This window comes from Phalangium opilio, unplaced genomic scaffold (assembly GCF_054372755.1).
Source record: "Phalangium opilio isolate 3A_F unplaced genomic scaffold, DU_Popi_V2 ptg000075l_1, whole genome shotgun sequence".
Lineage (NCBI taxonomy): Eukaryota > Metazoa > Arthropoda > Arachnida > Opiliones > Phalangiidae > Phalangium > Phalangium opilio.
The window spans coordinates 2,874,099-2,887,622 of NW_028324184.1; the positions used below are offsets into that span (position 1 = coordinate 2,874,099).

At 35.7% G+C, this 13,524-nt stretch overlaps 1 protein-coding gene across 1 annotated transcript; it reads left to right on the forward strand.

Annotated features, from left to right (window-relative positions):
* Nucleotides 1-1,315: 1,315 nt before the first annotated feature.
* On the forward strand, nt 1,316-12,642 carry LOC149658817 (dehydrogenase/reductase SDR family member 7-like). Its single transcript, XM_089844473.1, has 8 exons — nt 1,316-1,735; nt 8,192-8,341; nt 9,066-9,175; nt 10,865-11,057; nt 11,129-11,175; nt 11,250-11,369; nt 12,010-12,176; nt 12,241-12,642. Exons 1-8 carry the CDS (start codon nt 1,609-1,611, stop codon nt 12,302-12,304), a joined length of 978 nt encoding a protein of 325 aa, XP_089700599.1. The 5' UTR covers nt 1,316-1,608; the 3' UTR covers nt 12,305-12,642.
* Nucleotides 12,643-13,524: the final 882 nt, after the last annotated feature.

Here is a 13,524-nt window from a genome sequence, read left to right on the forward strand (position 1 = left end):
ATAGAGAAACCCTCACAAAATGGCCGCCCTCTACACTCAAAGGCAGGCCCAATTTTCGTAGCAGACGAAAGTTTTCCCCCACTGAAATAGCTCTATACCTCACTGTTCTTAGGTGTTTTCCCGCATGTTCAGTATCAGCAACAACAGGTAACAAACCATTACAGATGCGATTTGTCTACGAAACGGTACGCGGCTTTGACAAAGGAAAAATATTTTAATAAAAGAATGTGATGAAAATTAGACTTTTGATCTCAGTTTGATCATAAATCTTCAAATTGCGCTTCAATTTTATATTTGATCAAGAATTTTAAATCATAGTAACCTTAAATGAAAACCGACATTAATTTGAGAGCAATGTGATTCAAAATCTAATAACAGTTTGATAAAAAAATTAAATTACTCAAATCGCAATGTGATCCTCAATGCTGAAATTTTGCATAGACGTTACTCCTAAGCAATAAGCACTTATCAAGAAAGATTTTTACCTCTCCGAGTGACGATGACGTCACGGAGAGGTATTACACTGGACGTGTCTGTGTCTGTCACCACGTTCGCAGTTGGCAAATCGGAGCAAATGACATTTAATGTGAATCAATCGCCTTATATACCCTAAATATAAGGCATGCGCTTGAATTCAAGCGTCAAATATAGCTATGTTTAAAATTATTTTAGCAATTAAGTTTCTTAAAACGATTTAACTAGAATTAAGGTAATGACTAATAAAATAATTAATATGAATTATATTTATTTAATTATTTAAGAAAAACCTCTTAATTGCGTCTCGACTTGGAGAGGTTTATTTTGGTTTCCCAACTTGTTTCAATCCGCCACCATCTTAAAAATCGCTGCTAGAAATGTAAAAAATCTTCTTTATGAAATAACTTCCGCCATTTTAATTGATTTTACTTCTATTATGGTTCTCTATATCCTATAGATGGCACTCATGGCTTTTGGACTGCGATTTGCCTCCATCTTTTAAAATGGCGACTAGAAATTTATAAAACCGTTTTATAGAATAACGTCCGCTAGATGCAACCGATTTCAATTAAAAAATTTATACTTTTTTTGCTCTGTTCCACAGACGAGCTTTATGGTCTTTGGGGTCCTAATTTTCCGCCATGATTTAAATGTCCGGACGGGAAATGCCGGTTCCTTTTGAAGCCAGTTATCTATACACGCATAGTTACTAACGTTTTTACCACTTGTCCACTACTACAGCGGGAAACATTACATTTATTTAGTCATTCATCGAAGACTTCTTCAAACATAACAAAATTCAAATGATTTGTGGATTAGGGTAAATAAGTTAGGGGAGTACTGGGCGGATAGGGGAAACACCAACCCACAGGGAATCGTCAAAATCGCGAGAATGTTTCTCAATATGTTTTTCGTGGTATCAAAGGCGGGGGAGAAAGTTTGGCTAGTCTGACCTCGACACGGTTAAACATACCGCGTGGAAAACTTTTGCCTCTTCGTTTATTCGATACGCTTTCAATCAGTTTCCCTTTCAGTTTCGCGCGAATTAGTTATTCACAGAGCGTAGAAATAACTTTGAAATCCAACCAATAAAGCGCACGATCGCCGTTTTAATTTTGTTTTTTGAAAGTCATGGTTCTACTTGAGGCTATCATCGTAATTGGTGGCATCACGCTTTTAGCTTCCATTAGTTGGTTTATAACGCGTGTTGATTGCGATCTCTCCTTAACCTTCGTCGAGAAGTATGGAAAGCCAATTAGTAAGTGATTATATTATTATTAATTGTTTATGGTGTTATTTCATTTCTTATAACTTCGTACAAAGAATTAACGTAATATTTCTTTAGCTGTCACAAATGGTAGTAATTTTTTTTTATTATTTTACATTATCCTAGAATGATACTATAAAATGTTTAGATTTATGAATTAAATAGGTACATTTTATTAAGATTAATAGCAAAAGCACACGGCGTTGCCCATCAGCCCGTCGGGACATATTTATTAGACTTCGGGGGGGGGGGGGGCACCATCCATTTAAAAAAGGTGGCAAATTGAGCCCCAAAAGTCACAAAGCCCTTCTATAGGATATAGAGAGCTAGTTTACTAAATATTAGGGAAATCAGTTGAAATATAAGTTATTGCACAAAGAATTTTTCTTTTTACATTTATGGGCGCCATTTTTCAGGGTGGAAGTGGATTGTAAAAATCTTTCTTTGCGTGCGTATACTACTTAAAGGGAGGGTGAAGTAGAAAATCAAGTGATTTTTTATCGATTCTTCTACTAATTATAAGACTAGTCTGCATAGTGAAACATTTAGGAAATACTTCCGAATGATTTTAAAATTCAAATTAGGTTCAGATTTTATGGTTAATGTTAAAGAAGGTCCTCCGACCAATAGCGTAACGCCTTGCCTTTTTATTAACAAAATTCTCGTGTCACGCTCCATGTCTCGCGCCACAACTATCACGTCGCGCGCGAATTCTATCAAATCTCGTGCTAAATTTCATTCGACACGGCACGTGCCACGAGAAATTTGTTAATAAAAAGGCAGGGCGTTACGCTATTGGTCGGAGGACCTTCTTTAACATTATCCATAAAATCTGAACCTAATTTGAATTTAAAAATCATTCGGAAGTATTTCTTAAATGTTTCACTATGCAGACTAGTCTTATAATTAGTAGAAGAATCGATAAAAAATCACTTGATTTTCTACTTCACCCTCCCTTTAAGAGTAACGTTTCTGAAAATTTACAGTTCAGGACTTGACTTAAATTTAAAAATTTATAGATCTGGATAACGGCCAATGACCATTGTTGAACATAACCCTGCCTAGCACACCATGAATACTATGGGGGCGGGGTTGAGTTGATCATGATGGTTAATATCCCGAGAAATTGAAACAAGAAGCTGGCAACTTTGACTATTTTTAGTAAAGCTAGTGGTTAGTTGCAGGATTGCCCAGCACTATTGTATAAATATTTTTGTCGGGACACTTTTAAAACTACAAAGGAAAGCAATATTGAAGGTTAGAGTGAATGATGTAGGAAAGTGCAGAAACAAGAATGGATCCTGTCATAAAGAGTGAAACCGAACAGGGTTTAGTTAAGTGTGCAGTGGAAATAAAGTGACATAATAGCAAAGATGATTAAGAGAGACACATTGAAAACATTGCCCTCGGGTAAAGAGATCCTAGTTCTCAGAATTCACGTGAAATAAAACTTATAATTAATACGGTTAAAATTATGTTAAAATAGCCTCAAAAATACTATTTCTCAAACATAAAATTTGATCAGCAATTACCACCAAAAGACACCTAATTTCCATATTAAAATAATAGACAGTTAACTTAACTCGAAATTCACTTTTGAGAATGTTTTATGAACTTAATACATGAGAAGCCTGCTAAGCGCTTCACATCGGTATTACGCATAATAAGCCTTCAAATCTATTATCGGGGCCAATTCAAATTTGACGAACATTTTGAGTTGTTCGACCATACCATAAAACTTGTAAAAACGAGTTTTACTTTCTAAAGTATAGTCTGCGCTTTTGTAAAAATACAATTTGCATTCAAGTAAAGTCTAGATATACTGCATGTTTCTGATAAGTCTGCCCATAGTGGTCTGCCATAAATTAAGGGGGATTTTCTTGGGTAATTTAGAGTGGAAAATGTTCTGTGTCATTTTCCCGTCCGGGCCTGTGTTTTTGAATTATGATTTGAGTGTTTTAGGGGTGACCCCTTAATTAAACTAGCAATCATTGTCTAAATTAGTTTCTTAATTAAGTTTAAGGGGTCTGTTACCGATTTTCCTTTAAAGCTTGTTTTTGTTTATGTATAAGTTAGCGAACTGAAAACACTACTTATCCGTGCGAAAAAGAAATGCCCTTGGTTCGTGGGGTCACGCGATTATTTGAATGTGAAATGAACGAACTCAATTTTGAAACAAAGAACGATTTAATAATAAAAGAAGAACATATTTACAATTAATTTAAGGTGGATCTCTCGGGATAATTTGATCCTTAAAGTTTTAAAGTGTTGCGCGGGCTAATAATTTCTTAGTTTTAACTCTGCACTAAATTTCTTATTTTTCAAGAGCCGCTCCATATGACTCGCATCTTTTAGGCGCTAAACAAATCTGAACTACTTTATTTTTTTTTTCATCTGGCTATCTCCAGAGCTTTTTCGATAATAAGCTTTTAAGGCTAAACCCTTTCTTTATTGGCTGCACGTTCTGACGTAATAGGTTTTTACCTTTGGGAGTTTTTACGAAAACGGAAACATTTTGTTTGTAATTTAAGAACCGTTGGTATGGATTAGCTAACCCATACCACGGTACCGCGCAAAATTTTCCCCTTTTTAAACTACCGTTTTTTCTCTCTTCAAAAACCCCTATTTTTCAACTCCCAATTTTTCTCTCCTAATTTGTTTACACGAATTTACAAAATGATAAATGTGAAATATAAAAGCGTTAAAAATTTACGAATTACAAAATTAGTACAATCAGAAGTGAGATGAGACTAGAAGTGAAGGGCTCTAGCATTGGTAATAGCAGGGAGGAGGAATGTAGAGGAGTGGCCAAAGGTATTACGGAGAGGTCTCCATTTATCGGTCTGGAGAGAGAGATCACCCGAGGCCGACTAGTAGCTACTACGCATCAGCGGGGGCGCAAGTACCTCATCACTGACGTTAGAGAGAGAAAAAACCAAGTTTCAAATTTCTAAGCCTAACGACTCGCGCCGTCGCGACTCACGCGAGAGTAAATTTTAGCGGCCGACGGTCCGGAGAAAAAAATCGCGCATGCGCCTGAAAAAAAAGAGCCTCGGTTAGGTCTCAGAGCTCTAACCTGGAATCTGCGAGAATTCTCTCTCTTTTTACAACGTGCGTAGACCACTCCTTTAAAACATTCCTCCTCCCTGGTAATAGATCCTGGCATTAGTGAACAAATTTGAGGATTTTACGCCGCTTCAATCGCGCCTACGCTAGAGAGAAAAAAATTGGTCGAGTTCCAAAAAAATTTCTTACCCCCTTCCCCTCAACCAAAAGCGGCGAAACACGGACGCGGGTGCTTGAATCTAGTTCGGCCGTCTACCACCGCTAGCGTCTCACGTTTTGGAGGGGAAATTCTGAAACCGCCACTAGAGGGCCAACCGTTGGTGTGTTATCAAGAATATTCACTTTCGCCGAGTGAAGAATTTGGTTAGCTCAGTACTTCTAGTCTCATCTCACTTCTGGTACAATTAAAACATTAACCAAATTTAAACCCAATTCTAAGAATTTAACAGAGTCATTCCTAAAATACTCCAATCATAACTTGAAAACAAGGTCCGGATGAGAAAATGTCATACAACATTTTTGACTCAAAATCTACCAAAGAATATCCCCCTTAATTTATGGTAGACTTATCAGTAACAACCTGTTTACCCCTAAGAAAACTTTTAATAAAAATCAAAAAAACGTACCAAGATACTGGAAGGTCTTAAACTTAAATTTAATAAAAGCAGCTGAGTTTGTTTATTAAAATTTTATAAAATCATATTTCCAAGTGGGTCACACCTCTTCAATTAAAACAAGTCGGGAAAACCAAAATATTACCTCTCCGTGTCGAGAAGATTATATAACCTTAAGTATCCAATGAAAACGTCGACCTTTTGCCCTCATCCTTTCCCGCGCTTTGCGCTCCCGCATTTCATCCTTACTCTCAACATTATCTTCCTCCATTTTACATATAAAAATCAAATACTCACAAAAAGAAGTGGCAAAAACCTGCTGGCTCTTTACAACCACTTAATTTGACTTAATATCCAATTACCAACAACAATAATATACCGGTAGTTTAATTGACAACCTACTAGCATCGAAATTCTCATAAGGAATGGCTCCCGCGGATAAAAAACGGCAATTTTCAACTAGGTGGGCGTTATCTCATAAGATTTGAAAAATATCATTTGTCTTTTTTACCAATGCCTAACCGTTTGGATTTTTTAAAGCAGTCTTAGCACCAAAAAATATTTTTGAATGAGGATAAAAAAGGTCTGTCCTCTCGTAATTTTTTAAGCTTTTATCATGATTACTCTATACAACAGTAACAAGGAGTATAAACCCATTAGTGGAAGCAGTATTTTTTTCCCAAAACAATCTCGCTTATGTTTATGCATTGAATGAAATATATCACAATGCACGGGCCTTGATAGATATAGGAGGCAATGAAGGAAATATATCGCATGCACGGGCCTTGGTAGATATAGGAGGCAATGATAATCTCTCTCTTTGCACGAGAGGTTTATCTTTAATATTTAAATAAATATAATTATTTTTAATTATTTTAATCTTCAATAATTAACATTAATAATAGTTAAATCGTTTAAAATAAAGTTATACTTATTATCTTCTCAAACTTTGCTAATATTGACGTTTAAAGTGAAGGGTACCCCTCTTCCCGCTTTCTTCAAATTTTGGGGTATATATACGATTCGTTTCCATTATAATAGTAAGGAAAATCCGCAAATGCGAAAACCTTTGGTAGCGATCCTACCTTAGGGAGGCTAGACGTTTCTCGTAACCCTAGCTGATCGCCGCGTATATCCTAAAACCAAACGATGATAATGGAGTAGAAGCCAATGATACAGATTGGTGTCTATGTGGAATAGACGGAAGACCAGTGGATGGTGGTGTTAGAAGGCAGTGTAAGTGCAGACGGGTGTCAATGTGGGATTGACAAAGAACAGAAGATGGTGGTGATTAGAAGCCAGTATGTACAGACTGGTGTCCACGTGGAATGGACGAAGACCAGAAGATGGTGGTGATTAGCAGCCAGTAAGAACAGACTAGTGTCCGTGTGGTATGGACAAAGACCAGAAGATTGGTGGTGTGAGAACTCAAGTAGAGGAGCCATTTCCGTGACTGTGAAAGCAGTTCGGAAATGGCGAACACGTTTGCTCCGATACGCAAACTGCGAACGCGGTCACGTGGGTGTAACAACGGACAGACAGACAGACACACACACAGACACACAGACAGACACGGCCGTTACAGAACCTCTCCTGGACTACGTCACACGGAGAGGTAAAAATCCCTCTCTAGCTTGTGATGATTATAATTTTCTTAAAAGGTTACGTTAAAATCAAATTACAGGAAACCTCTACGAAACTATTAAAATATTCAACGCGTATAAGTGGTAACCTGGCGGTAAGTGATAAAAAACGTTTAGGGCCCGGTTTTTTACCATATTTTATAGAGAGAAATTAATCGAAGTGGAGAAAGTGAAATGTTTACAATGCATTTGACATAATTTCGTAGAATAAACGTGAAATAAACAGTTATGGAGAACAAATTTGTCGAAAAAAAATAAATAAATGGGGATTTTTTTGTCAAACGTTCGAGAGAAATATTTATGGCTAATGTTTGAGTACAAAACCACACCGAAATTATATGATATTCTAAATTCACTATATTCAATTTTAATAAGGATATAATAATCCATGAGGTGACTATTGTACTATTTGGCAGCCTCTTTACTTACAGGTACATTTTTTTGACCTTTGAACCCCTTGCGGGTTCCTCCCTGATTCAAAAGGGATTCATTTTTTGGGACACCAAAACATTCATTCATTCATTCACATTTTTCTCTCGTCTCCAAGTGGTAACAGCATATGCTTACTGTGTCAACCGCTAGTTTCCATTTTTCAGTCTTGACCCTCTTTATTTCTTGTTTGTCTCCTGATTTGTTTGTTAACGTTTTTCTTCAATATTTATAGTTGTTTAAATAGCTTTCGATCAAGAACATATTTTAGACTCGAGAGAGTATATGCAACACATGTTAGGTTTCCATGAGATTGCCAAAAAGATGAATATTGAGAAACAAGTCACGGAAATTATTTCTACTTAGCTAGGTGTGGGAAGGTCGTGTGTTTTTCGTATGTGCTAATAGACAAACATATAAATAATCGAGATAAAGTGGGTTCTATGGGCTATTTTGAGTCGAAAATGTTTTATGTCATTTTACCTTAAGAGTCAAAGTTTATAAGTTATGATTAGAATGTTCTTATTGGATTCTGATAAAACAGTTATTTTTCTAGGGTTGTGTCATTTTGTAATGCAAAAATTACAATTTTCTTTCGGACAATTTCGTTTTCTGTTCTTCTTTTTCTGTATATTTCATAAACCTTCTTTTGAAGAATTATTATCTCACAAGTGTTTCTCTAATTTATTTTGCAGGTAGTCTGAAAGGACAAGTGGCGTGGATTGTGGGATGCGCCAGTGGTATCGGAGAAGCTTTGGCGTATGAACTCAGTTCGAATGGTGTTAAATTAATTCTATCCGATATTAAAGAAGCAGAATTGAACCAGGTCAAATCTAAGTGCATTGGTAAGATTTTATAATGATCGAGGACATATTTATTTAATCAAACCACACCGAAGGTAAAATATTGAGGAACATGTGGTAACTGTCTCAGTCAAGAAACTAAACTTGACTAAAAACTGTTAAAAATTACAAAACAAAATGGAGATTGGTATCCAGAAAATAATTTTAGATTTCTCTTTTTTATGTATTGGCCAGCTTGTTCCCTTCAATTTAAAATCTCCCTGTCTTTTTAATCGGCCAATTAATCAGAATCTTTAAGATGATTACAAAAAGAAAAAAAAGAAAAATTATGTGTTTGCTCAAGTTTAATAGTCACCCACTTACATTACCATAAGTTCATAAGATACGTTCCATAAGTATGTCACTGGTTACTGAGAGCTTGTAGCTGAAACGTTAGAGATTCTCGTAAAGCGACGCCTAGTGAGGCGCTTGTCAAAGGCTTAGTACAGACTAAATAGGAAGATGGACTGCAAAAGCGAGTGTAGTTAATTCTCGCTTGTCGTTCTCGAACTAGCTCTCATTAAGTCTCTAACATTACAATGCATAGGTAGTGTCATACTTATGGAACATGTCTTATAAACTTATGGTACTACTGTCTATAAATTCCCTAGACTTCAAAAATCACCGTTGTTAATCTTATTTGGCTCCAAGGGTTCATGGTCAATATAATATTTATTATTAAAATAAAATTTACGTAATAGTCACGAAAAAATCCTGTCTTTTCAAGCCAATTACAAGAACGTGAATGAAAACGATGTTCTGCTGTTACCTTTGGATATAACCAAGCATGAATCCTTTCAGGCGAATATTGATAAGGCGATCAAACATTTTGGACAGGTAAGTTATATAATTTGTTTCCAATTTGTATAACTTCCCTTTCATATTTTAATACATAAATTGCTATAACCCGTTGAAGGAATATTGCGAAATAGATAACCTTGAAATAAAACGAGCAAACAATATTGAAAATAGCAATAGTGTGACTTTTTTTGCAATTTTTAAAAAATATATTTCTCTTGTTTGTAAAAACGTCATTAGTCCTTGAGATTATAACCCGTTTCTTTCCTGCTAAATTACAAAATTATGGTCAAAGTTTATAGCTACTGAATACATTATAACAAAATATAGAAACTTCACACTTTTCCTTATTGATTTACAAGGAAAGAACTTTTTTTTTGTTAAAAGTAAAGTGCAGATAACATAACATTACACCTTAAAAGAACGACCTTTTTCTAATATAAAAGGAAAAATGTTTTTTAAAAATTTAAATTACCTCTTATTACAAAATGATTTGCATTTAATTAGTCTTAAAAACGAGGAATGCTGCGCCGCCATTGGTTTAGTGGCGTCTGCTAAATCGAACAACTTTTCCTTACGGAGTAGAATTCTGACAAGCTGAGAGATATAAGGGGTAGGAGGTTCGATTTTGCATTCGCTACTAAACCAATGGCGGCGCAGCATTCCTCGTTTTTAAGACTAATTATTTGTTAATTATTTTGTAATAAGTAATCATTTATTTATTAGAAAATTTTTCCTTTTATATTTAGAACTAGGCGGTTTTTTTAAGGTATAATATTATGTTACAAGAACTTTTCCTTTAACGTAGTCGTTAACTCTTTGTTCCAACATAATACACCGATGTTACGCCATAATTATTGTAAATATCGGGACAATAGTCAAAACTTGCTAAGTCAGATTACGTTTATTTATGTGTAAGACAATTTGACGAATGTAGATGGGGTTAACAAACACAATGGGAAAAATCAGAAGTAAATAGGGGGAAGTACGTATCAAAGGGGGTTTCGAGAGGCGTCGAGTTATGGTATTTTTCGCGCCTTTCCGCAACCGCGTTTTTGGCGGGAACTCGCGGATGAATACATTTCCCCGAAACTATTTTCTTTTCCTCTGCTCCTGAGTCAAGTCGGCTCCGTACCTTCGCTCTGTAGTCGGCCCGGCAAGCTACGGACCGGGACCGGGAGTACGGAGTCGACTGCCTGGCCCTAGTAACAGCGTAAAATTTTATTCGGCCTGATATCCTGTTTTAGTACATTTTTAATAATAACTGAATGTTTTCTAAATAAAAAAATAGAATAATAAAACTAAATATTTACTGGTTATATTAATTTAGATGTGATTAGAATCAGAATGATCAGATGCGTAAAATTTTAAAATGAACTTAAGCCTCTGCCTAAGCTTAACAACACAACTAGCCTGAATAGTGAACTTTATGACCGAGTGGTGGCGCATGATAGAAAATTTCCCTGGATAAGTTGCCTCACTCTCATTGGACGAATTCAAATTTTGGGCCGCAAAGCGTGATTTTACAATAAAGGGACGCCTTACACTAGCTAAAGCTGGAGAAACGTACTTCCCCCTATTTACTTCTGGAAAAATTCAATACTCAGTATTTAATTAAAAATTCACAGACTTTGAATATACATGCCCATCGATGAAAAGCTGAATATTTTCTAAGTTACGATGAAATTAATTAGATAACGGTAATTTATCAGATACTATTGCTTTCAGATTGATTTGGTATTCAGCAACGCAGGATGTACGCAAAGGGCGGATTTTGTCGATATTTCATCCGAAGTTGATAGATCTATATTTAGTGTCAATGTTTTTGGTCACGTGGCTTTTGCCAGATTGATGTTGAAACATTTTCTTGAAAATGGAAGCGGCCATTTTGTTATTACTAGCAGCATGCTAGGCAAATGTGGTAAGGCCCTCCACACTCATTTAAAATTAGCACAAAATCAAGATTGATTTTGAATAAATATTAATTTTCAGCATTTCCACGAGCTTCCTCGTACGTCGCCAGCAAGTTTGCACTTCTGGTAATTATTACAAAATTAGGAGAAAATGTTTTTACGTTTTTAGTAAAAAATATTCCAAAAAAATAATATTTTAGGGATATTTTGAGTCACTGCGTGTTGAGTATAGCAACAAAAACATAGGTGTCACTCTTGTGTGTCCTGCGCATGTCTTTTCAAACCTCTATGATCATTGTTTCACAAATGAAAAGGGGAAAGTAAGTAATTTTTGTTTTCACTGGATACATGTTATTCTCAGTTTATTAATCTTACCATAAGTCCATAAGATATGTTCCATAAGTTTGACACTACGTATACTTCGTAATGCTAGAGACTTAACTGCGATCTAGTTCGAGAACGACGCGAGAATTGACTACACTCGGTTTTGCAGCCCATCTTCCTATTTAGTCTGTACAAAGCCTTGACAGTGCCTCACTAGGCGTCACTTTATAGCGAAAAGCGGCTCCGTTGATGCCGCTTAATGATTTCTTTTCTACTACAAAGTGGCTAAGCTTGGTAAAGGGTAGTTAAGCCAAAGGCAGGAACCAATGGGACCTAGTGCATTAGGTCTGATTGGTTCCTGCCCTTGGCAAGGTAAAATTCGTGTCCAGAAGATTAGCCAGCATGCTGAGAAATATCCCCTATTTCACTTCATGACAAGCTCTCAGTAACCAGTGACAAACTTATGGAACACACCTTATGAACTTATCTCTTAGTTAATCTTTAGTTATTATTCTAACCTTAGTTAAGATCATATGCAGGTTATATTTAAATTTTAATTCGCATAGGCCACTAAAATACTGTAGGGTTATGTAATTAGAGAATAAGTAAATATTTTTTTTTTGGTTCACAATACAGTTTTACACGGAGGGGATGAAGCCAACCGACAAGCGAATGAGCGCTCAGCGATGCGCTCATTTAATGGCTATTGCTGCCGCAAACAAGTTAGAAGAAATATGGCCAGCTTGTCAGCCGTCTCTCTGCGGATTGTACCTGTGTCAATATGCACCAACATTGTTTAGAAGGTATTACCAAGCCAAATACTACCCCAAATTAGTGAAATAACCTAACTTCATTGAATTTTTTAAGGTTCATCGCGTCACGGTTTGCCGATTCCGCGGATGCAATTAGAGACGGACGCAAAATGTTTTAAAGAGATTTGCAGTAATCCAGCATCTAGGACAAATTCTGAAGAAATTTATCTTTGATATGTAAACAGAACCTCTTATGCGTGGCAACAATACGCGTATTCTAAAAGTATTTTAGGAAAAAATTCTTTAAGAACTTCACTATCACTCAAAATATCTTTTCACTTCTTCATTAAATTATCTTTAACCTTCCGTTTGAATTACATATATTAAAAGTATGAAATGTATATATTTTATAAATATAAATATATTAAAAGCTCAAATATCAATTTGAATGCAAAATTTACAGAAACAAGTTGGAAAACCAATTGAACCTCTCCGAGTCGAGAAGCAATTAAGAGATTTTTCTTAAATAATTAAATAAAGATAATTGGTATTAATAATTTTAGTCGTCATTAATTTAGTTCAATTATAGTTAAAACGTTTTAAACATAGCTTTTGTTGACGTTTGAATTCAAGCGTATGCCTCTTTAACATTTTTTGGAAATTTATGATAAATAAAGCGATTGACTCACTATAAATTATAAGAAAACTAGGAATTGCGTGAACCTTTGGCGGAAGCCCTGTCATTGGGAGGCGGAGGCTAGACGTTTCTCGTCACCCTAGCCGATTGCCGCGTACTTCTTAATCCTAACGATGGGAGTAAAAGCCAACAAGTCGGAAAAACCAAAATATTACCTCTCCGTGTCAAGAGGTCTAATACTACAAACGTATTTACCTAGATATGGAATTATTTCACTTTTTTGAAGTAAAAATTTACGAAATATTGAAGCAGTATTCCAAACATAGCGAATGTACAGTAAAGCAGACGACATTTTACATCCAATAAGGATAAATCTTGGACACATGGAAATCAGTCAATGGGGAAAAGAACAGGAAATGAAGTCTACGCTTCAGCTGTTTACCCTATATTCTGATAGCTACATTCACAACTGGTTAGCAGTGTAAACACTATCGTCTCGTCTCACCTCAACAATATTCTTAGTTTGCCAACATGAGTGTTAACGTTATATAACACCAAAGCTAAACTGTAGCTAGACGCACTAATAGTCAATGCGCACCATAAAGAGAATAATAAGTCTGTAGTTACTAGCCGTTTACCACTAGCCCTTTTACTAACCTTATTATTATTATTTAAGAGTGTTTTTAACTTTCGGCTCACTCTGAACCGTTGATGTCTGTTCATTTCAGACACGAAAATCAAAGCCAAAAGTTTACTTCACCT